This window comes from Phocoena sinus, chromosome 17 (assembly GCF_008692025.1).
Source record: "Phocoena sinus isolate mPhoSin1 chromosome 17, mPhoSin1.pri, whole genome shotgun sequence".
Taxonomy (NCBI): Eukaryota; Metazoa; Chordata; class Mammalia; order Artiodactyla; family Phocoenidae; genus Phocoena; species Phocoena sinus.
Window position 1 is genome coordinate 52,093,725 of NC_045779.1, and position 24,687 is coordinate 52,118,411.

General features: G+C 38.3%; 2 protein-coding genes across 4 annotated transcripts in view; one reads left to right on the forward strand and one right to left on the reverse strand.

The window, feature by feature from the left end:
- Window positions 1-11,692, reverse strand: part of NUDCD1 (NudC domain containing 1) — an 89,179-nt gene extending 77,487 nt beyond the window's left edge. For both annotated transcript variants that reach the window (XM_032610401.1, XM_032610400.1), the window contains exons 1-2: window positions 11,464-11,692; window positions 92-246 (exon numbers count right to left, since the gene is read on the reverse strand). In XM_032610401.1, the coding sequence (XP_032466292.1) occupies window positions 92-246; window positions 11,464-11,581 (273 nt within the window). In that variant the 5' untranslated portion in view covers window positions 11,582-11,692. The remainder of the gene's footprint in view (window positions 1-91; window positions 247-11,463) is intronic.
- A 202-nt stretch (window positions 11,693-11,894) lies between these two features.
- On the forward strand, window positions 11,895-23,909 carry ENY2 (ENY2 transcription and export complex 2 subunit). 2 transcript variants are annotated; one of them, XM_032610301.1, is made up of 5 exons: window positions 11,895-12,045; window positions 13,462-13,538; window positions 17,313-17,383; window positions 18,691-18,765; window positions 21,340-23,909. In XM_032610301.1, exons 1-5 carry the CDS (start codon window positions 12,040-12,042, stop codon window positions 21,414-21,416), a joined length of 306 nt encoding a protein of 101 aa, XP_032466192.1. In that variant the 5' UTR covers window positions 11,895-12,039; the 3' UTR covers window positions 21,417-23,909. The 2 variants fall into 2 exon arrangements, with proteins under 2 accessions (XP_032466192.1, XP_032466193.1); XM_032610302.1 differs by having other exon boundaries at window positions 11,895-11,973.
- The last annotated feature ends 778 nt before the right edge of the window (window positions 23,910-24,687 follow it).

The window sequence follows — 24,687 nt, forward strand, 5'->3', positions numbered from 1 at the left end:
GTGTACCTCAATTCTCTAGACATTAGATGAAAAGGGAAAATTAAGTAACAAATTTATTGGAAAATCCTAGTATTACAAATTTTTTTCTTACCAGCATCACTGTTAAATTCATAATTCTTCCAAGGTTATCAACATAGTAGACACTGTCTTGATACCATGAATCACAGTGTAGGTAATTATACATTCCAAAAGCATGCATGTGTTCCAGTGTATACTGATCATCTCGAAGTTTTACTTCTGCCACAGCTGAAATATAAGAAAAATAAACAAACATCAAGAGTACTGCCTCAGATTGTTATTTTCTGCAGAATGCCAACAAGGCAAAAAAATCACAGAATACTAATTACCAAGGCCTCAGGACAATTCACTACATTTTTCATTTCAAAAACAATTTCTGGGCCCCTACTAGGCACTGTGTGCAGAGGATAAACAGTGAGTAAAACTGACAAGGCCCCTGCCCTTACAGAACTCAGAATACAGTGGCCAGAGGAGATAGAGCTCTTCATACCACACTCTTTTCTTTTAGGTACCTCTTCCTTGTAATTATAAATAAAAAGAACAGAGAAATCATAAAATTGAAAGATTTCCTGTTTTCTGGGCAAATATTAAGTACACTTTATAAAGTGTGTGCTTTTTAAAATGCTCTACCTCTATCACCTCATTCATTTTTTACCACACATTAAGAAATAAAGAGAATGTTTTTATTATCCCATAAAATAATTATGGAAATAAATGTAAGTGCAAATGGTGACTTCTCTAATGCTATACCACATCTTTCCCAAGAGTACAGAACAAAACAGTGATCATATCTGGAACAGAAACAAGGTTTCTTATTTAAAGAACAGTGTTTTTTCCACTAGGGCATTGGAAGCTTCTATAACTTTATTTTACCTTGTTCCAGCTTTATTGAGATGTAGTTGGCATATGACATTGTATAAGTTTAAGGTACACAACATAATGATTTATGTATTTATTGTGAAATGATTATCAAAATAAGTTTACTTAACACAGACATCACCTCATAGTTACAACTGTTCTTCTAGTTATAAGAACTTTTAAGATCTACTCTCTTAGCTGCTTCCATAATTTTATGTTTCCTTTTTATTTATTTGCTTATTTATTTTATTTTTGGCTGCATTGGGTCTTCGCTGCTGCGCACGGGCTTTCTCTAGTTGTGGTGAGTGGGGGCTACTCTTCGTGGCGGTGCATGGGCTTCTCACTGCGGTGGCTTCTCTCGTTGCAGAGCACGGGCTCTAGGCGCGCAGGCCTCAGTAGTTGTGGCATGCGGGCTCAGTAGTCGTGGAGCACGGGCTTAGTTGCTCCGTGGCATGTGGGATCTTCCTGGACCAGGGCTCAAACCCTGGCAGATTCTTAACCACTGCGCCACCAGGGAAGTCCTGCTCCCGTAATTTTAAATCTGCCAAGCCTGATCTCTGCCTCCCACTCCTCCTTCCCTTCTATGTAGAGAGAAACTTATAGTTCAGGGCTACCAGTGACCTAGAATTAATTTCTGCTCCAACAGGAGATACATAAGTAGACTATGCTGGGCCAATATTTTACCTTAATTATGAAGCTCACCTTACTGTATTCTGATTGCAAGTATTTTCATCTTTTTTCCCCAAATGCTCACCTGTTTGTACTTCTATTACCTGCCTTGAGGCCTGGCTGACTTACATTTATTCATTCATTTATTTAGCAAATATTTTAATAGGCACAAATGATACAATGATGGGAAAAGAGCACAGAATCTACCTTCTTAACACTTATGATCCAGTGGGGAAATGGACGTTAGTCAAATAAATAAATATATAATTAAACTGTAATAAATGTTATAAAGGAAAAGTATTGGATACTGTGAGAACAAATAACACTGGAAGCTGATCTACTTGGGGAGATTAAAGAAGGCTTTAAAAAATTTGAGCCAAGCTACAAAGGACAAGGTAGAGTTAACTTAAGAAACATCCCTACACACACACACACACACAAACTACTTATCACAGGCAAAATGAGAGCAGGCAAAAGTAGAAGGAAACACTTGTGTTCAAAAAATTAAAAGTCAGCCAGACTGGCTGAAATACAGAGCAACATGGAGAACTGCACAAGGAAAGGCAACAGGTGAATAAAGCTAGAGAACTGGGCAGAAGCTGGATCACAAAAGGCCTTGCCTTTATTTATCATTGTTGATAAACTCAATGTAATAAGAGCTCATTTAAGAACTTTTAAGCGGGAGAGTAAAGTCCAGATTCGAATGTATAAAAGGTTGCTTATAGGGACTTCCCTGGTGGCGCAGTGGTTAAGAATCCACCTGCCAGTGCAGGGGACACGGGTTCGAGCCCTGGTCCAGGAAGATCCCACATGCCGCGGAGCAACTAAGCCCACCCGCCACAACTACTGAGCCTGTGCTCTACAGCCCGCAAGCCACAACTACTGAGCCTGCATGCCACAACTACTGAAGCCCGCGTGCCTAGAGCCCATGCTCTGCAACAAGAGAAGCCACTGCAATTAGAAGCCCATGCGCCGCAATGAAGAGTAGTCCCCGCTTGCCGCAACTAGAGAAAGCCCACGCGCAACAACAAAGACCCAACGCAGCCAAAAATAAAAAAATTTTAAAAAGGTTACTTACAACTACCTATGGAAAACAGACCAGAGCAAAGCAAAGTAAGCCCAGGAAGATCCACCAGGAAGCTACTGCAGTCATCCAGGTAAAGGATGGTTGAAATTTGGAGACCTATCAGAGGTTAAATCATTATAACTTTGTGATGGATTTGATAGAGGCTGAGGAAATTATTACATGACTCAAGGAAGTGTTTATTTTATAAGGAAGTTAAAAATACATATTCACTGATTAGAAGGGAAACAATCATTAATTGTTTTTCTAGCACCACTGTGTGGCTTCAACTCGACGCTGCAGGAAGTGTACGTGGTAACAGAATGTTCCAAAGCAGTAATATCAGGCAATGATACAACAAATACATTTTCTTCATATTTGTACCAAAGACCCCTGACCAAACCTGAACAAGCCAGAGACTTCTTAGCCCTTTGCCTTGGTACAACACCTTGTCTGTAACTGTATTGATTCTGGAAAACCATTATTAGGAAACCATGAAATACTCTAAGTCTTAGGTTGCTGCATTCTGACAAGATTTAATTTATGTAGGTTATTAGGACACAAATGAAGGGCACATACATACTTGCCTATTTTGCAAAGCTGACAGTGCTCAGAAAAAGGCCACCTCTCTGGCCCCAAATGAGAAGGAAAAGTTATTGCATTTACCCTATCAATCAACTTGAGTATAAAGGGCAGGCAGAGAAAAATGAAAGGAGAAAAGCAATGTCCAGAATGTGACAGAGCTTAACCACTGATGGGGCTCTTTTGTAAAGACTAAGGGAGGGGTGGACAGCAGGGAGTCTCCAATCCAGCTTGATCTTTGATATGACTGAAGAAGAGGAACCTCTTTAAACAGAGGGCTAAGAAGCCACTGTAGTAAATATTTATTAACATTATCTTACATTAGAAATAAAACAGCTTTGCTGAAAAAGCCTTCTCTCTTATTCTATGAAAAGAACTTAGGGCCTAACAAAAAGGAATCTCCCTTAATCTTTACCTATATTTCTTATAAAACATGCATGGAACCTCAAAAACCTATAGTTTTTCATTCACAAACTATTTATTGAATGTCTACTATGTTGCCAGACATGGTGCTTGGCATTGGGCAAATACTGGTAAATAAACAGACATGATCCCTGTGTCCTAATCGGGCTAACAATGGTCACAATTACTGCTCTTGTCCTTTCAAAATACACAGTTAGGTTGAACCACATGAAATTGTCAATATTCAACTCTTTTGACACCAACTGAATATGATTCAATCTAATACTTACATAAGCAAAGTACAGTATTTTTTTTAAAGGAGGAGAAGGGCCAAAGAACGTTAACTCATAAAGGTCACTTCTTAGACCATTTATCTTCTAAAAACTGATCAGTTTTCTGTTCACCTAGTTACTGTGTTTGCTCTTTGCATATAAAGATGTAAAAAGCAAGAGTACAGGTTTGTATTAGTTCTGAAGCAAATGTACAGAACAAGGCAGGGCTAGAATTAGCAGCATTGCTCCCACTACTCTTCTATACAATGCTTCTGCACCATAACACAGCTTCTCTTCCCCAAATTTTCCTCCAGAAGAGTAGGCATGAATTTTATAGTAAACTTACATAAATAAGTTACATGGCTCTTCTCTCCCTTTACTCCAATTATAGCCTAAACCTTCGCCCGCTTTTATTCTCCCTGCCTGAAGAAACAGCCCAGAGACCACAAAGTGCATTAGAAAAAGCACGAGCTGTAGGGTCAGGTTAGCCACTGATGGCTAAGGTTAAGTTACCTAACTTTCTACCCTGATTCCTCACAGTAATAAAAGTTAATAATACTTATCCTGTGAAATTATTGACAAGTTTAAATTATGTGAAGTATTTGCTATGTGACACCTAAGAAAAGAGTAACTGTTAATCTCCAGTTCCTCTTCTCCCTCCCAAGGCTAATTCTCACAAGCTGTTTATGATTCCATCTCTCCTGCCTCTTCTAGGCCTCTCCTCAGGTTATCTCCTCTCCACTGGCCCCTTCTCCTCCACTTAAATATGCTGAAAACTTCCCCACTCTCAAAACACATGAAAAGATTTCCTCTTCTTCGCTCTGCACTCAAAGCAGAGCTCTCTCCCACCCTGTACTTCTCAAACTTCTCTAAAAAAGAGTCTACACTCCCATTTTCTCATTACCCTCATTAACCCATTTTAATTCTGTTTCTAGCTCTACCACTCTATACAATTATTTTTCCCTTAAAAATATGCATTGAGCAGCCAAGATGGAATAATAGTAATCAGATTTATCCCTCCCTCAGAAAACAACCAGTAAGACAAATAAAATGAACCAGACAAAATTACATGAAACAATAATTTTCAAGACACAAGGCAACAGGCAACTAAGGATAGTGATCGTTAGGAGATGAGGAAACAAATGAGGTGAGCTCTACTACTGCCCCAGCTTAGTGCCATGAGTGAGTTTCCAGCCCACAGCACAAAGAGGGGAAAGTGAGGCTAGAACCAGACCAGCTCCCTGGGTTGAGATTCTGAGCTGAAAGTCTGGGGAGACCAAGACAGCTACAGTTCATCGGACCGAGTACCAGAGAAGAGAGAGCCATAGAGAGAGAGAACTCCAGAGATCTGCAGAGAGTCTCTCTCAAATATTCAGCAGAGAACTAATGGCATATGTCTGAGCAAACAACCCCAGACTAGGGAAAGAACCATCTGAACGGATTAGAGGGAACAGTGTTGGGTACTCACACAAGGCTAGGAGCTGTCACTGTTCCCACTAGGCAGACCAGAGAAAACTCCGAATTCATAGGCAGAGTACACAGAAAAGTCTTGTCTCAGTGGTGAGGAATAATCAGCCATAGACTGAGCATTGCTCCAGACAAGGCTAAAAAAGCATAAACGCAAGACCTAGTGGAATTAATCTAATTAATCCAAGTAACTCAACTGCATCACAGAACAAAGTTCAAGAAGATTTATAAGGATACAAAAATGTCTTACACTCAATAGGGTAAAATCCACAACTTTTTGCATCCAAAGATTACCAGGCATGCAAAGAGGAAAGAAAACAAAACCCACAATGAGAATACCCAATCGACAGAAGCCAACACATAACTGACACAGAAGTTATAATTAGCAGAACAAAACATTAAAATGTTTTAAAACATTAAAATGTTTAATGAAACATTTAAATTAAAATATTTATTAAAGTACATTCCAAATGTTCAAATGACAACCAGAGACATGAAAGGTATTAAAAATCATTTAAATCAAACTTCTAGAGATGAAAACTACAATAGCTAAGATGAAAAATACTCTAGATGGGATTAATGACAGAATAGACATTGCAAAAAAAAGATTAGTGAAATTAAAGGCATGAAAATAGAAACTATCCAAAATAAAACAGATTTAAGGGACTCCCCTGGTGGTCCAGTTGATTAAAACTCCCCATGCTTTCACTGCAGGGGGCACAGGTTCAATCTCTGGTCGGGGAACGAAGATCCTGCATGCTGCGCAGCAGGGCCAAAAAAACAAACAAAAAAACCCAAAGAAAGATTTAAAAAAAAAAACAGAAAAAGATAAAAAGAACATTGATGAGCTGGGGTTAACTTCCAGTAATCCAAAAATGGGTAACTAGATTCCTCAAAGGAGAAAACAGAGGAAAAAAAAAAAAAACTGGAAGAAATAATGGCTGAAAACTTTCCAAACTTGATGAAAACTATAAACCCATGGATCTAGGAAGTTCAACAAACCCCAAGCACAAGTATCATGAGGAAAACCACATCAACACACAACATAATCAAACCGCTCTAAACTAATATGAAAGAGAAAAGTCTTAAAAGCAGCCAGAGAAGAAAAAGATAGTATGCATAAAAGAACAAAGGCTAACATACAATTTCTCATCAGAAACAATACAAGTAATAAGACAAGGGTAACATCTTTAAAGTACTGAAAGCAAAAAGCTGTTAACCTAGAATTCTGCACATAGCAAAAGTATCTTGAAAATCAAGCAAAATAAAAATGTTTTCAGACATACAAAAGCTGAAATATTTAATCACCAGAAGACCCACACTGCAAGAAATGTTAAAAGTCCTTCAGGCGGAGGAAAATTATACAGATAAAAATATGGATCTACATAAAGGAATGAAGAGCACCAGAAATGTAAATATATAAGATTTTTTCTCTACTTTTTACTTCTCTTTAAGAGATAATTAACTATTTAAACAAAAATAATAACAACGTATTACAAGTTTATAGTAATATGTAAAAGTAAAATGCACAACAATAGCATAAAGGAAATGGAAGTATACTTTTGTAAAGTTCTTATACTACACATGAAACAGTACAATATCATTTGAATGCACCATGTAATAATTTAAAGATGTATACTATAAACCCTAACATAACAAAACAAAGAGCTATAGCTAATAAGCCAACAAATGTGATAAAAATGGATTCATTTAAAAATACTCAATCCAAAAGAAGGCAGAAAAGCAGGAAACTTCCATTCTCCCAAAGACTAAATGGGACCAACAGACTACCAACAGCAAGATGAAAGACCCAAACCTAACAAAATCAATAAACACATTAAATGTAAAAGTCTTATCACAAGATAAAGACTATCAGTTTGAATAAAAAAGACCTATTTTTGCCAAAAAGAAATGTATGTTATCAACACAACATTGTAATCAACTATACTTCAATAAAATAAATTTTAAAAAAAGAAAGAAATGCATGTTAAATACTAAGACACAAATAGGTTAAAAGTAAAAGAATGGAAGATATATATGTATACACTATGGTAACATTAATTAGAAGAAAGCCGAAGTGACTATTTTACTATCAAACAGGAGAATTCAGGGCAGACTATCGCCAAGGATATAAAGGTTCTTTCATAATGATAAAGTGGTCAATTTATCAAGAGAACATAATAATCAATAATGTTTATGCAACATAAAATATATGAAGCAAAAACTGACAGAACTGCAAGGAAGAAGAGAAAATCCACAATTATAGCCAGAGATTTCAAAATCTCTCTCTCATGCAACAAGAATAAATTCAAAGTAATTATGCTGAGTAAGAGAAGCCAGACAAGAAAGTACATACTGTGTAATTCTATGTATATAATACTTTAGAAAATACAAACGAATCTACAGTGACAGAGCAGTCGTGGCTTAGGGACTGAGAGGGGAGAGGGAGGAACAGAGGGCCAGTTACAGAAAGGCACAAGGGAACTTTTGGGGATGGTAGCTAAGTTTAATCTTTTTTTTTTTTTTTTTTTTTTGCGGTAGGTGGGCCTCTCACTGTTATGGCCTCTCCCTTTGCGGAGCAGAGGCTCCGGACGCGCAGGCTCAGCAGCCATGGCTTACAGGCCCAGCCGCTCTGCGGCCTGTGGAATCTTCCTTCCCGGACCGGGGCACGAACCCGTGTCCCCTGCATCGGCAGGCGGACTCTCAACCACTGCGCCACCAGGGAAGCCCTAAGTTTAATATCTTGATTGTGGTGATGAATTCATGAGTGTATATGAACATATGTCAAAACTTATCAACCTATACACTTAGATATGTGTAGATTATTGTTATAGCTCAATAAAGCTGTTTAGGTTGTGATATAAAATCTTCTATTATTCATCAGTCATGCTGCAGCTCCAGAGATGAAACACTGAAAAAGACGGACACAGGACCCTCAATACAGAACTAGCAGTCTTAGCAGAGAAATGGATATAGCAGAGAAACACCAAATGCTAAAGTGTGATAAAGTCTATGAAGAATCAGGTACTGTGGAAAAGTACAGATTGTAATTTGTATAGATTCTATAGTATAGATTTTTACTAGATAGTCAAGAAAGGAATCTGAGTAACATGTAAACCAAGATGAAAGAACAGAGTATGAGTTAGCTAGGTGAAATATAGGAGGAAAATATATACATTTACTTAATGAAGAGTCTAGGGAAAAAATATAAGATAAATGTCCAGAAGTGGAACTGCTGGCTCAAAGGGCAGTTACAATTTTATACAAAAGGTTTTTTTGCTTAGTTCTTTGGAAAAGAAAAAGACAAAGTGACATTTACTGTTTATGTAGCATAGGGGGTTTCAGAACAACTTAATAACATTTAAGACAAGAGAATAAAACTCAAAGCTCCAAGCAGTTTGAGACCAGACACCACATCTTCATTCTCACATCCCAATTGGGAAGCTTCACACACCACAGGTGCCCACCAACAGTCTGCTGAATTAACATGAACCCCTTAGGTTGGTTATAAAAGAAATCAAACTGTCAGGAGAAGTAGCTCAATCACACCTCACAATACCTCTAGAAATGGCAGTTTTTAAAAGAATTAACCTCTTCTTCATCCTCCTTCTCAAGTAATTAATTCTTAATGAAAGCTCCTCATGTGAACTGTTGCAAAGCCTCCAAGCTGGTCTCCCCATCTCCATTCCCCTCATCTTCCAAACTCAATCTCCACAGAGCCTAGGAGTGAACTATTGAATCCCCAAACCTGCCACTTCCCTTCCACACTTAAAACCCTAAATCGCACCTCATCACCTCCACCTGTGCATCCCAAACAGCATCTAAGACCAACACCGGTGAAATGAGGGGCGAAAAAGAACAACTCAGTTTTTCTTAAAGTTAATGTATTCGATTAAGAGGACTATTTATTGTGAGATTTTGCTTCCTGCTTTTTTGGTGTCAAAATATCCTTTTGTTTATGAAAGGGTGGGTGAGTATGTGACAGTTCTTAAGAAACACCTGCACTTAGCAAATTAAAAAGTTGATAAATCAATGACAGCTGAACTTTATTTATTGTAATTGCCCATGGAAAAGTCTGGGAAACACTGACTCACAGGATAAAGTCCAAAAGACAAAACGTGCCCTCACCTAAGTCCTCTCATTTTCCCAGTAGATATTTTGCTCAGGCAATACAGCAATAGTGCCCTGCACACAATCTAATTTTTTCCGTTTGCTCATGCTTCCCATGAATGGAATGACCTCAACAACCTCTCTTCTTCATTCACTCATTGTATTGAGTACCCACTATGCCAAGCACAAGAGAAACACCACTGTATCCATGGAGCTCACAGTCTACTGGAGGAAACAGATATCAAACAAATGTAGAGTTATCGATAAAAACTATAAGTACTGCCTTCCAAAGAATGGAATGAAGGAGCCCAAAATCGAAGGCAGGAAGCCTAGTCAGGAAGGTACTATAGTTCAGGTAAGAGATAACAAGGATTTGCACAACGGTAGAGGCATGGAGAAGTCAAGATTTTGAGCTGACTAGATTTGCTGAGAAACAATAGGGGATAAAAGAGAAGAAATACACCAAAGGTTACTCTCGCATGAGCAATTATGTCAACCTGCACTAGTAGTCCCAATTTTTTATGCTTCCCTGAACCTATTATGCCCTTTGGTTTGAGCTTCCCATATTGACTCTAAGCTTGATTATACGACTTGCTTTGGCCAACGGGACAATAGCACACTTACTGCAATCAGAGCTTGAAAAACTCTTCAAGACAAGACTCTTGGAATAACCCTGTGCCAGCATGCTGAAGGATTAAGACCATCTGAAATCATCTTAAACCAGCCTACAGCCAGAGAAACCCCAAACATGAGAAAGTACAGTCATGACTAGAACCACCTAGCTGACCTGTAGGCTTGTAAGCAATAATAACTGCTTACTGTTTTGAGCCACTGAGTTTTGGGGTGGTTTTTAATGCAAGGCTAACTAACATGGTGGTATCATTCATTTATATGGGGTGGGAGAGAGAAAGGAAGGGAATGAAAAGAAACATCAAGCTCATTTTCTCTTACCCTGATCAACTACCTAGTCTTTAAAGCTCAACTTAGATATCAACTTCTTTTGGAAGCTTTCCCAGATGTCCCAGGCTGGTTTGGGAAAGATAGTGAAACGTTATCAATATGTTTTGTACATATCCCTATCACTGCCTTACTGTCTTATAATTATTTGCTTACACTTTTCTTCCTAACTAGACAACAGCATTTTTATGTTTCTGGCTGTGTCATATTCATCTTGATTGTATCAACATGTAACATAAAACAGGCTCTCAACAGAGATTTCTGAACTTATATAATTTATATATTAAATGAATAAACACGTATTTGATTCTATAAAACTTATTAACTCTAGATTACTTCTCAAAGTGTGATCCACTGACAACATGCATCAGAATCAGCAGGACTGTGTATTAAAAATGCAATCTTTGAGCTCTTTATCATTAACAAAAATGACATACCTTGTAAAAACAAGGATGAATATTCCCGCCACCTACAGATAAACAAAACAAATAGTAGAAGTGTGGGTACTAAACCAACTTTTCCTCAAATATTTCTCGAGATGTAATCTACGATAAAGTCCTTAATCTGACGGCCCGTAGGTAATTGAAAACGCTCCTAACTGCAATGGAGTTTCTCTTCTAAGAACTGGGTCTCGGCCAGAGGAAACAGAAGCAGAAGGTCCTCCAAAGAGGTGTGACTTCTCAACGCACACGTTTACAGGGAATGCTCCAGGAGGAAAGCCTGCCCTGAGCTCTCTCCGCAGCAGGGGCCAGGCCAGGACCGACAGGCGGGCGGAGCCCAGAAAGCACCCGCATGCAGGACCTCGGAGCACGGGCAGCGGAGCCTAGAGCCGGCCCAGGGTCCCGATACGGCAGAGCCACTCGAAGGCGGCTCCCTCGGGGGCTGGGGATGGGCATCATTCTCCAGAACCAGCCACTCTGGTCCACCCCTGCCCGGCAGGCCGTGAGAAAGGCCACGGTCGCCTGGCTACCCGGAGTCAGAAAAGAAGAAAATGCGGGAAGCGTCGAGTTTCGGAAGCCAAAAGGAGAAAGGAACAGAGTGCTAGGGGGCACCGCCGCTACCCACCTGCGTCAAGCTCCAGCTGGTAACAGGGCAGTGGCTCGAGGGAAAGCTTATAACCCTCGAAGCGGGGATCCAACAGAGGTCTCTTCACCCGCAGGGAGCAATTAGCGGCCACCTCCATCGCCTTCCAGGGGCCTAGCGTGAGAATTAATAAAGTTCGGGTTGAAAGGTCCGCGCTTCACGCATATTACCGTGGCTGGGAGGCGGCGTGCTTCCCATCCCAGAAAACACTGCGGCGTAACATCCCTTCTGGGTAATGTAGTGCCCACGGGGAAGTTAGCTCTGTTGCATATTGGGATATGTAGTTTTTAGTGAACTTAATGCCCGTGCGACAGCAGGATCTGGACTCTCTTACCCAGAGGGCTGAGCGACCAGGAGGCGGCCCGCGCTGGTTAAATTCTCACATTATAGGCAGGGTGGCGAGACCCCGCCCCGGAAATGCGTGTGCTAGCTTTCTGTGTGCTTAGGTGCCCGAGCTACTGAGGGTCTAGGTCCGGGCAGCCGAAGAGTGTGGTAGGTAACGGTCGTCAGCGCAAGGGTCATTTCGTCGCTGGGAAGGGACGGCCCTCGCCCGCGGTGATGGTGGTGAGCTATGCCCGTGGTCCTCAGGGCCGGGACCCGGGCCCAGCCCAGGCTCCTTTCGATGTGCTGTCTTTCGTTAGCTTCCCCGACCCGCGCTCGCGGGCCTGTAGGGCTCTCCGACAGGGCGTGCTACCGGAGTTGGCCTGAAGCCAGTCCTCGCTTTGTTTTCTGGCTCCTCCCCTCCCGCCTCTCCCGCTGTCTCCGCCCTATTCTGTTTTCCCAAAGACTGTCTGAACTGGGAGGGATCCCCTAGCGCCCTTGTTTTACCAGTGAGAAAACTGAGGCCTTTAAGAACTGACTTGTCCAAGGTCACTCTCCGTATTTTGGGGGCCAAGGCAAGATCAAGTTCAGTATTCTGCTAATGGTACGGACTAGACCTTAGTATTATTTTGAAAATGTTAGCCTCCAACTGCAAAAGCAAACATATCCTAGTCACTTCTCAACCTCTCCTTTTTCCTGTTCCATTAAAAAAAAAAAAAAAAAAACAACTCTGAAAACTCACTGCCAGTCTTGAGTCTTCATAGAGGCGGCGAGGTTGGGGACAACAAAAGTAGTCTCAAGTTGGTGACAGATAAGTGGAGTAACGTTAGCTTATTCCAAGTTTTACAGTTTATCCTCCCTGTCCTTTTTACACCGTTTTGGTTGTCCGTTTTTACTGAAAACTGAGAATTTTCTAAGTTAGGAATTAGTTTGATACTTGTTTTCTTCTTAACCCAACCAGCAAGCTTTGATAAAGAGCATATACACACACACATACTTACAGCTAGTTTGGCAGTTGTAATTCTGGGTACATACTAGTGGAAAGTAAAGTAAAGCACTTCAGATCCTTACCCAGGAATTTCATTTTTCACAAACTGTGCTTACTCTGCTATTGATATTTAGGTTATATAGCTTCCCCCAAATTTTGAATACAGTTAATTAAGATGCAGAAATGATTAGCAGTCAGTTATTATGTGCGGTTAAAGTATTTTGCGGCTTCTGGGGTCACAGTACCTGAGTTCAAGTCCTGCCTTCACCACTTTTCTATCTCGGTGCCTCAGTTTCCTCATCTGTAAAATACAAACTATGTTAATAGTACTTGCATAAAAGAATAAGATCTGGGAATTAAATGAGATTAAAAACTCAGTGCGTTAGCTCAGTTCCAGGTACATAAGTGTTTAATAAATGTTACAGTAATTGTCATTATCCAGAGACTCATTAATAAAGGGTACATGGGGGAAGAAAATTGTAAAGTCATGATCATGACTTCTTGGGATGCAGTAAATAATATTAGGAGTAAGGACCTTGTTAACACATTGTTGAAATTTATCACCCCTTCAGTCGATAGACAGACTGTTAAATGTGTTGAGGTGCTTGAGAGGATTTAGAAGAAAATGCTTTGTAAGTGTTCTATATCTGAAAATACATGTTGATGTTCAGGTTAGCAAGATGAACAAAGATGCGCAGATGAGAGCAGCAATTAACCAAAAGTTGATAGAAACTGGAGAAAGAGAACGGTAAGTAATCGATTGTGTTAATTAATTACATTTAACATCTTTAAATTACAGTTATAAGAATCTAAAAAGTAACAAAACTGATGTCAGTGGAAATAATTACAGAAAATTGAGATTATCAAAAGCAATTCCTAACATCTGTTAAAAATGCTTAGGTCTGTTCAATATTGCAAGACTTGGAGGGAAGTGGATCATGTACAAAGATGAACAGGAAGTGAGTCTCTCTCAAAAAATGTCTAATCTAATGGAGAAGAAAAGTACATACCCAGATAACTACAATTGAAGATAAAATGTTACCCACTTTTTAACAGGGAGACAACATGATGGAACCAGTTTCAGTTACCAGGCTCTCTTAACCTCAGAGCAATGTGTGCTATTCCTACTCTCTGAAACATTCTTCTTCCTTCCCCCCATCTTTAACTAATTCTAGTTCATTATCAGGTCTTAATTTAAGTATCATCTCTTCTAGAAATCTGTTAACTCCCAAATACCTTGTTCCATCATAGTATTTAATCACTTTGTATTATAATCACCTCCTTTGCTAGTTTGTATCAATAGAATCTGAGTTCCTTGACAGCAGAAATACTACTGTATACCGAGCATCGTGCCTAGCACATAATTGGCCAGGTAAATATTTGAAGAATGAACAGGTTTGGAAGTACAGAGGAGAGTCTAAGGAATCAAAGTCTTCCAGGAGCAGGGTGATAAATTGTATGAGAGAAATATATATAAGGAACAAGAGGGATCTCTCAGTTCTACCTGGGGATTAAGGTAATCAGTAAAGCTCTCACAGAATAGTAGAAGTGGTACTTCAGCTGGGTAAGAAGGATTCGCAGTTCCCCAACCTAGTAAAGGAGAAAGGACAATCTAGGCAAATGGAACCGAATATGCAAAGTCAAAGAGATTTGTTACAATATGATAATATTCTGGGGAACTGTGCAGTTAAAATGTGAAAGACAGTGGACAGGAGAAATGTGGCTTTTGTATAATCAGAAATCTTTCCATTCACAATGATAAGAAACTGAACTCAGTAACTGGCTCAGCCAATTTCTATATAAGATCGTGTGACTAAAGGTCTAGGGCTTGAAGGTGCTTCAGGCACTCAAAAATTGTTGCCAACAACATGTCTGTCTTTCCGTCTCTCATCTCTGCTTTCCTCTCTGTTGGCTTTATTCTCAAGAAGGCACTACCCACAAGGTGGCAGAAATTAGCGGTTCAAAATTTACATCTCTCCACCTGAGACTACCGTTCTCCTAGTAGTTTCAGCAAAGGACCTAGCTAGATTACCGTCCTACTTAAGGTAATAGGCCATTCATAATCAGCGTTGCCTAGGTCACATTTCCATTGCTAGAGCCCTACCCGGATTTCTTACACCGAGAGTTGTGGAGTGTTTTTACTGTCAAAGAAATGGCAGGAAAATAGGTGGTAGTTTGCAAAAACATCTGTTGTTGACTTTATCCTTGGGTGGTGGGAGTCATTAAAAAATTCTAAGAAAGGGACTGACTAGATCACATTTGCACTTTAGGAATGTTATTTTGGCAGTATGGAGGATAGACTTGAAGGGCTAGAGATAAATTGCAGAAGATAATAGGTTAAAAGTGGAAAACAGCAAAAATGGAAAGGAGAACTTACAGGTTTTTTTTTTTTTTTTAAGTAAAATCAGCAACCCTTGACATGAGGAATGAGGAAGAAGAAAGCCTCTAGAACAGTGCCTTGGGAAACTGAGAGGATAGTATTGCCAATAATGGGTGTAGGGTATTATGTATTACTGTTTTTTTATCTGTTTTCATTCATGCAGCTTAAAGTTACTGAGTTTCTACCATATGCCATGTCCTGTTAGGTGCTGGAGATATAGTAGTGAACAAAATGAAGCCTGTTCTTTTACACAGCTTACATTCTAATGGGAGGAGACAGAAAATAATGTGTAATATGTCAGATGGTGATGAGTTCTAGAGGAAAAATAAAGCAGAGAATAATCAGGTGTGTTATTTTGGATAAGAAAAAAAAAGTAGGCTCCACTGAGATCAAAAGGATATGAGGGAGTGAGGGGACTCCTAAGAGCCATGGTCCTGACACAGGAGCTTTCCTGGCACTTTTTTTTTTCCTTGTGTGCCTTGTGGGACCTTAGTTCCCGGACCAGGGATGGAACCGAGGCTCCAGCAGTGAAAGCGCCAAGCCCTAACCACTGGACAGCCAGGGAGTTCCCTTGCCTGGCATTTTGAGGAACCCATGGAAACTAATAAGAGTGAGTCAGCTGGGTGAAGGAGAGAAACAGTAAAGTCAGAGGCATTGCTTCGGAGGGAACAGACCTTGCAGTGTCATTTAGGTTGTAGTAAGGACTTGAAATTGTATTCTGAGTAAATTGGGAAGCCACTGGAGGGTTTTGAGCAGTGAGAGGAGAAGGACGTGTACAAGGGAAGTAGCAGGGGGACGAGTTAGGAGGCTTTGGCAACAGTCCAGTCAAGAGAAGATGGTGGCTTCAACTAGGTAGTAATGGCAGAGGTGGTGAGAAACATTTGGATTTCAGGTATATATTTTAAAACTGGAACCAATAGGATGTGCTTATGGGTTGGATGTTAGTGTTATCAAAATTGCTGAGTGGGGCTTCCCTGGTGGCGCAGTGGTTGAGAGTCCGCCTGCCGATGCAGGGGATGCAGGTTTGTGCCCCGGTCCGGGAGGATCCCACATGCCGCGGAGCAGCTGGGCCCGTGAGCCATGGCCGCTGAGCCTGCGTGTCCGGAGCCTGTGCTTCGCAGCGGGAGAGGCCACAACAGTGAGAGGCCCACGTACCGCAAAAAATAATAATAATAAATAAATAAAAATTGCTGAGTGAAGGATGCTGCCAAGGTTTCTAGTCTGAGGATCCAGAAGAGTGGAGTTGCCAGTCTGACAAGGAGAACAGCTTGAGATGGAAGAGAAGCAAGAGTTGGGTTTTGTCCCTGTTACGATTAAATGACTTAAACATCTAGATGGAAATGTCACATAGTGGATGTTAGGAATACTGAAAAAGAAGCAGTTTGGTTTGGGACTTGACATGTTTAAGCTGAGAAATGAGGTGATTTAGGTTGAAGATTGAGGTTTTATAAGACTAGGTTTTGCAGAAGGATAAAATATTTTATTGCACCCATGATGCCATTAGTTGTAATACCCACCAATATTTTTTTAACCTTTAAGAATAAAGAAAATACTGCCAATTAAATTATGATAGGCATGCCAATTACTGACTTGTTAAAATGTGGGAAAACACAGTCTTAGAATTAATGAAATACCATAGTTAATGTGTAATTTAGAAGGACAATGAGAAAAAGGGAGGGGCAAGTCTGAGATTAGATATATAACGGGGCAATAAGAGAGCTAATGGGTAAGAATTTGTAGTTAAAGAATGGATTTTGGAGTTTGAAGATTTCAGAAGTACAGCTGCTTCAAACTCAACTAATACCCTTCTGAAGTTGTACAAAACCTACAATATTCCTGTTGGTGGAGGGAAGTAGAAAGTGTGTAAGAAGGCCAGAGGGTAGGGTTTCTTAAGAATTGTACCCCATCCACTTCATTGAATTTTACCGATGACAAAAATGAGGCCCAGCATTTAAATGACTTGCATAAGACCAAAGAACTTTTTAGTGGTAGAACCAAGATTAGGCCATGGTTAAAGTTTTATAACTGGAAGATGGGATTTTTAGTTGAACAGTTGAAGCTTTGCTTCAAGCATTCCTATCTAAGATATTGTACACTTGAACACTATTGTAGTTTAATTTGGAAACACTTCTTTTTCAACAGCCTCAAAGAGTTGCTGAGAGCTAAATTAATTGAATGTGGCTGGAAGGATCAGTTGAAGGCACACTGTAAAGGTAATCTGTTTCATTTAGAAGATAAGCTAATTCCATAGCTCTCAGCTGTGTTGGTTTGGAATGCATTAGAAAAATTATAGTCAGTATTTTAAGATATATTGAGTGCTCAAGCATAATTTTAAACAAATAGAAAATTGAAGCTTGTGGTAATAGATTACCTCCTCTCAGTGATAATATGTAGACCTATTCCTTAATTTTTAGAAATTTTCTTTGTTTCTCTTAAAACAAGTGAGGCAAGATTTCCTTTGGCATGGAATATGGAATCCCACCTTTTTTGCTGTGCCTACTCAAAGTGAAACATTAATTATTCCTAGTCTGTTTTTCTTAACACATTGAGCACTTTACGGTTGGCAGACTTACAGGAATTATATCTCCTATCTTTAACAGTGTTATTTTTGAAAAAATCATCTATAAAAGCTCTTAGAAAATTACATGTATTTTTAAAATTATAAAATGGGAGCTTGTTAAATTGCAATTAGGTATTGATGATTATGCCATTAGATACAATTACAAGTGTCACTAAGATGAGCCTCCTTCCTTTCTGGCTCAGCTTTTGGTATGCTGGAATTCTGGATATTTATAATGAATTCTCGTATTGGTTTCTACAAATGATAATAGAAACTATTTATATCATTAACCGGAAGAAGGCAATGTGCCAAATTAATAAAAGCATAGACTTTGAGGTCATACAGACCTTCACTGGTAAGACTAGAGCTGGATTTCAAGTCGTGTTTGAATGAGTTATTTAATCTTTAAGCCTCACTTGCCTCACCTCTGAAGTGGGAAAAATGCCCAGCCTGTCAGCTTATCGTGAATATTAAATGATGCAAAGCACCCAGCACATAATAGGGGTCCAATAAGTGTAAACTCCTTCTCCTTCTTTTGGCCCAGCTTAGAGAAGAGAAAGGAGCAAAGGAGTTCTATATTTTAATTTGGGGCTGTGAAATTACAAGTTAGACTTAAATTATAGTTTTTTCCCCTCCATACATTCAAGAGCTGATATGATTATCGTGAAATAAGATCTGTGCAGTTGTAAGTTTCCAGTTTTTTACAAATATTAGATTTGAATTTACAGTTCAGATTCATTCTAAGTGTTATAATTATTTTATGTTTTGGATCTGGTGAATACATACTGTGTTTAAGGTTGAAATAAACCTTCATTAGAAAAGAAAAAAGAAGTGTCCTCTTTTTTTTTTTTAAAGACCAGTCTGTACTCTAAAAACATGATCTTAACCCTTCCTCTATGAAAATCTTTCTTACAGATAATGATTTTAAATGATATGATTTGTTTTTTGCTTTTGCATAAGAGGTAATTAAAGAAAAAGGACTAGAACACGTTACTGTTGATGACTTGGTGGCTGAAATCACACCAAAAGGCAGAGGTAAGGAATGAATACAAATTGTGTGAAAGGAATTGTGGGCTAAGACATGATTTTTTTTTCTCTCTTTTGCTGGTGCAGCTTTTCTTTCTTTTTACAAGGAAAAGCACCCTTTCCAAAATTATGTGGGTACTTGCATCTCCTCTTTGGGAAGAGTTATAGTTGCCTCACCAACTTTTGTGCATGGTCTTGAGTAACAAACAACTAAGAGGTGTAAAACGTTTTTGCACTGTTAAAACAGTACACAAATGTAAGTTGATGTGGTTGTTAGAACAGATCATTTTTATAATACAGGATTTTGTAGAGGCAAATATTACCTGAAGCTAGGATTTGTAAACTTTAGCCTGATATTTAATAATTCAGAGTTTTACACCAGCCCCTGAGTCATTGCTCTCTTTCCTTATTAAAAATAAACAAAAATGTCTTCTTGAATGTCTAATTAAGAATTTGGTAGCTCCATAACTTCATGGTCAGGGTAATTCATATTTAAGACTCATACTTCAACTATCTTCTTAATTTCTCCCTTTAATACCTTGTTTAGAGAAGCCAAAGGAAAGAGAGGAAGTAGTATATTAACAAACTATTAACAAAATATTTATATGTAATAAGTATTAAGTCAGGAATTACATCATATAATTAAGTGTAACGAGATTATTTTCATCATTTCATTTGAGGAAATCAGTGGGGGGAGGGAGAGTTGTATTATAAGTGGAAGCAGGTAAATTAGATGACCTGTTAGTTATTTTCTCACACAGAAATAGTAAAAAGAATTTAAGTGTGAAAAGTAAATGATTTTAAAATTATTACTAGGGAATACTAGTCCCCTGAACTGCTACCATGTGGAAGGAGCGACAACATCTTGTGGTCCTTTCCAGCCATCTTTTTAGGGCTGTTTACAGCTAAACAACATGACTTTTTTGGTCAATCATGTCTCAGGAAAAGGAGGGGGAAAAAGTATTTATTGTTCTCCCCATGGATTTATGTTTTAAAATAAACTTCTATAATTTCTTTTTCTACTTTTCTTCTGTAATTTATGCTTAATCTGTTAACATTTAAGAACTTAATCTGTTAACAGGGTAGAAATCATCCTTTGCTTCTCCTTCAATACTTGTGTGTTGGACATTTCAATCCGTTGTAGCTCCCTTGCTAGAGAATGAGCAAAAAAGGAAAGAGAAGTAAAAATAAATCTTTTCTTTTATTTTCATAGTGCTCTTTTTATTGTCAAGAGAGGTATTTGTTTTTATTTTTTAAATTAACATACAGTAAAATTGACCCTTTTTTAGTGTCAGTTCTATGAACTTTATACACATGTATAGATTCACTCTAAAAAACTCCCTCAAGCTGTTCCTTCATAGTCACACCACATCTCTAACCCCAAGGCAGCTGATCTGTTCTCCATCACCATAATTTTGATTAAAAGTATATTTAACATACATAGTGATCACATTTGCAGTGGACTTGAATTAATTATGCAGTCTTTATTTCTAGGCAGGCTTACAGTAAATTTATAAAGAGGAGTATCCGTATAGTTAATTCCCTATTGTTCTTATTTTTAGTAGCCAAAAAGGGGGGAAATAGTGTAGATTTATTTATTGACATTTAATATTAATTTAAATTTCAAAGAGCAGGGCTTTTTTTCCTTTATTATTATTTTTTTTTCCCATGCCACACGGCTTGCAGGATCTCCGTTTCCCAACCAGGGATTGAACTCGGGCCACACAACAGTGAAAGCCTGGGATCCTAGCCACTAGGCCACCAGAGAACTCCCATTTTCCCATTTTTAGTTTAATATTCTGAGTAGATAATACAGTTACATGGTTCAAAATTTTTAAAATAATCCTATAACAAATACAGCTACTGTTGAAGCTTTTGCATCTTTGCTCATTCAAGTATATGCATTTATTTCAATACAGTATTGCCAAATTACCTTCCCCAAAATGTTTTGTCAGTTTATTCTCCCACCAGCTAATATGAGAGGGCCAGTTTTCCCTCAGTCTTGCCAATACATACATTACTGACCTTTGGATTTTAGCCAGTCTCATTGGTAAAACATGCTATCTGAATGTGGTTTTAATTTTCATTTCTGTTGTGAGGTTAAACTTTTACATTCAAGAACTATATGCCTCTCCTTTTCTTCATCTCCTTTGCTCATTTTTCTGTAAGCCTGCTGATCTTTTTCATATCAAATTGAAGAAATTGTGTAGTAGAGAGATTAGCAGTGTTTTCTCAGTTTTTGTTTTTGTTTTTGTTTATGGTAATTTTGACCAAGCTTATTAAGTTGTTGCATTTGAATCAAATTCATCAATCTTTTACAGCCTCTGTTTAAAAAAGGCCTTTTCTATTCCTAGTTTAGAGAATTTTCACATGTGCAATATATTTTTAGGTATTGGATAATTCATTCAAATAATGAATTGCAAATATACTTTATTTTCTCAAATGTCTTTATTTTTTTATTGAAGCATAAGGGTTACTTTTGAAATTATTTTGTTGGTAGTCCTGAATAAAATACCAAATCTCAAATTGACATATATTAATTGGGATCTTCTTTACTCTTATGTTATTATTTTTATATTTCAGCCCTGGTACCTGACAGTGTAAAGAAGGAGCTCCTACAAAGAATAAGAACATTCCTTGCTCAGCATGCCAGCCTTTAAGATTGAATTAGATTGTGTTGTTTTGTGGTTTTATTTCTGAAAGTAAAACTTGCCATAAATTAGGAATTGATTTCCCAAAATAAAATCCTTTTTTGTATGATGGTATACAGTTTTCAGTAATGATGTATACAATTGTATTGATTTTTTTCCCTAAATGTGTTATTTTAATAAATATCTCATGAATGAGTTTGAAGTTTCCTTGGATTTTGGAATAAATGGGACTTTATTAATAATTCATCAGATTTGTTAAGAGAAAAAGTCAAGCAGTGAATATAGTTTAAGTGTTAAGTATGTAAATGTTAAGTAAGCACATCTCTGTAATAACAGTTGAGGAGAGGTAAGCAGCCTCTTCTGATTGTTTGGATGTAGTGTATGCCTCTTTTGAATTCCTATAATATTTTATAATATATGTCCCACCTTGTACTACAGATATCTTATTTCTTATTTGTTATAAACGCTGAGGGTTAGGACCGGGTCTTACTCATCTTTATGTGCCTTCCTTATTCCTCAAAGAATTTACCATCTTATTGGAAGAGAGAACATTTGCAAACTGGCTCCATATCAAGCTCCTCTCACATACTCTACTCATCTGAACTTCGAAAGCAGAAACTAAATTGCATCCCCACTTACTAAGGTCAAGAAAGAACTTAATGGGAAATAATCTCCACTCATAGCTTTACTCTGACATCAAGATTGGCAAATCCATGGACTTTTGTCTATTCTTGTGTGACCTCTGCTGGAAAACAAGAATGTTGACCATCCGGCCACTTGGAACTCTTCCCACTGCTCACGTTGTTTATACCTACCACTGGAAGCTCCTTCTGTTTCTTGTGGATACCTTTTGCTGTATGGAACTTTAAATAATGGTGTTTCTTAGTGCTCCCTCTGGGCCCTCTGCCTAATGATATAATTTCCTGGGCAGATACCAGGAAAGTTGGGTCGGACCATGGCTTCAAATACTAACAGGTTGATAAATGTTAAATTGCATCTCCAACGCAGCCTCCAGATCCATATACTCAACTGCTATGGATTAGCTTCCTTGAATGTTCCATAAACACCTCAAACTGACCCCACCTGACAGTGATTTTCTTTTTCCTCCAGTAACGGCCCCTACTGTGTGGTGCCTCCCAGACATACAGATTACCTGAGGAGCTTGTTAAAATACTGATTCTGAAGGTAAGGGATATGGCACAAGATTCTGTATTTCAGGCAAGCTTCTCAAACATGCTCGTGTTGCTGATCCAGACCATTTTGAGTGTAGCAAGACTAAATTGTCCCCCTGCCTGCTTAACTTAGGCCCTCTTAGTTCAAGCCCAGATTACTTCAGTCGGCTCTTAATATTTCCGCACTCCAGTTGCTCCATGTTTCCTCCAATATATCTTCCACATTATTGCCTAAGTGACCTTACTAAAATTCAAGCCTGGTCATTTTATTCCCCTACTTGAAATTTCTCAATAACTTCTTAGTTTGCAAGGTAAAATTCAAGCTCTGCCGTACCACCTAGGCCCTTCTTGATCTGCCATTTACTTATTTCTCTGGGTAAAGAGTCCCCAAAAGTACCAAGTTGTTACATCTGTAATACATTGGAAAATCCACGAAAATGGAAAGCCTTTCTACTTACGGCATTCCTACTTGCCCTTCAAAATTCAGCTTGAGTCATTGCCGAAATATTCTGACGTTTCTTGCTCTGGTTTAGATTCCCCACCACTGTTTTTCTGTAAGAAGCACCTGTGCCTAATTTCAACACTGGTTTTCCAACTTCAACATGCATCTCCTGGAGGGAAGGAAACATGACTAATTTTTACTTTGTATGATACTCATTGGTGGATGAATGGACAAAGGAATATATGAATGCACTAGTGAATGAACATTATAGGAGCACCAAAGAAGGTAACAATTGAGTGTAGCTGAGGAAAGCCTTTATGTTAATTTTTGGTTCATGTTCTAGAGATACAACTTTATATTTCCGATGAGTTTCTAGTTTAAGTGTAGTCATTGAACCAACTAGACTTAATTATGTAAATTTTGAGTCCAAGATACACACAAAAAAAATCATAAAACTACCCCAAAGAATTTTTTGTTTCGCCTCTCTTGTAAAGCAATGATCCAAAGTAATGATAGTTATATTCACCATTCTGCTACCGATTATCAAAAAGGAAACAATCTTAAATGGTACATAAATGTTAAAAATGAGTTTTTATTTCATAGTACTGTATATGAAAGCGAATCAAAAATTGCTCATAGAAATAACTTCTAATAGCTCAAAAGCAAATATGAGAAAATGGAAAACAAGTTATTATGAAAATATTTTGAAATGGAACAAAAATAGCTGAATCGAAAATATGTAATAGCAATTCAAAATACTAAAGAGCCTAGATTTAAAATAATAATGCTGAGAACTCCCCCACCACCTCTAGGGTTTTTTTTGACATCTTAGAAATTATAGTTTGCATCTAGAACACTGATACCTTTTAAATAAACCGACTTTGTGTATATTTTGACTCACATCACTGATTTATGTAAACTAGGAACACATTCTTTAAAAATCTTGCACCCTTTCGTGCTCAGTGTTGGAAATTCAATAGAAGATTACTGTTACATGACTGTGCTGGGTGAGTAAAATACTAATTAAGATTACCATAAGCTTCTCTTGTATACGATTAAAGAAGACCTAAGTAAATTATTTATGTAATCACTTTGCTCTGGCATCACAAGTGTATCATTTGGTTGCACAGTGCAAAGCCAGGGCCTGGGTTTTCTGGGGATTGGTAATTGGATATGGGACATTTCATAACTTGAAAAAAGACTCCATCCAACTCAAGAGAATTGTAACAGCTGCTCAGTAGCTGATGTTGGAAATGATCCAGTGTGTGTGTGTGTGTGTGTGTGCGCACGCTAACCCTTCTTGTAAATGGCTATCTCATGTTACTCAGTGACTCCATAAAAACCCCTCATATTTACCATTAGAAACCACACAAAAGTCACTGGATGAATCTTCCAAGAAAACTAAGAGGTGCAATCAGACAATTTGAACTGTGGTCTCATCTATTATACTGAATTATCAGGTAAGGCTGACTCTTCTGCCTCAGTTTCCTCATCTGCTCAACAGATCTGATAATGCTGACCTGGAAAGAATGAAAATAATTTTTAAAACTGTAAATATTATTAGGATAATTATAAAAAGCAATCTGGGTAATCAGAAAAAGCAATATGGATTCACATTACTCCTAGGAAAAACTAAAAACATGTAATTATTTACTATGTGTCTTCT

Bases quoted from the DNA above. Each gene is read 5' to 3' on its own strand.
- ENY2 (XM_032610301.1), top strand. The intron at 13,539-17,312 runs GTAAGTAATCGA...CTTTTTCAACAG, and splicing joins GAAACTGGAGAAAGAGAACG to CCTCAAAGAGTTGCTGAGAG. The intron at 18,766-21,339 runs GTAAGGAATGAA...TTTATATTTCAG, and splicing joins AATCACACCAAAAGGCAGAG to CCCTGGTACCTGACAGTGTA.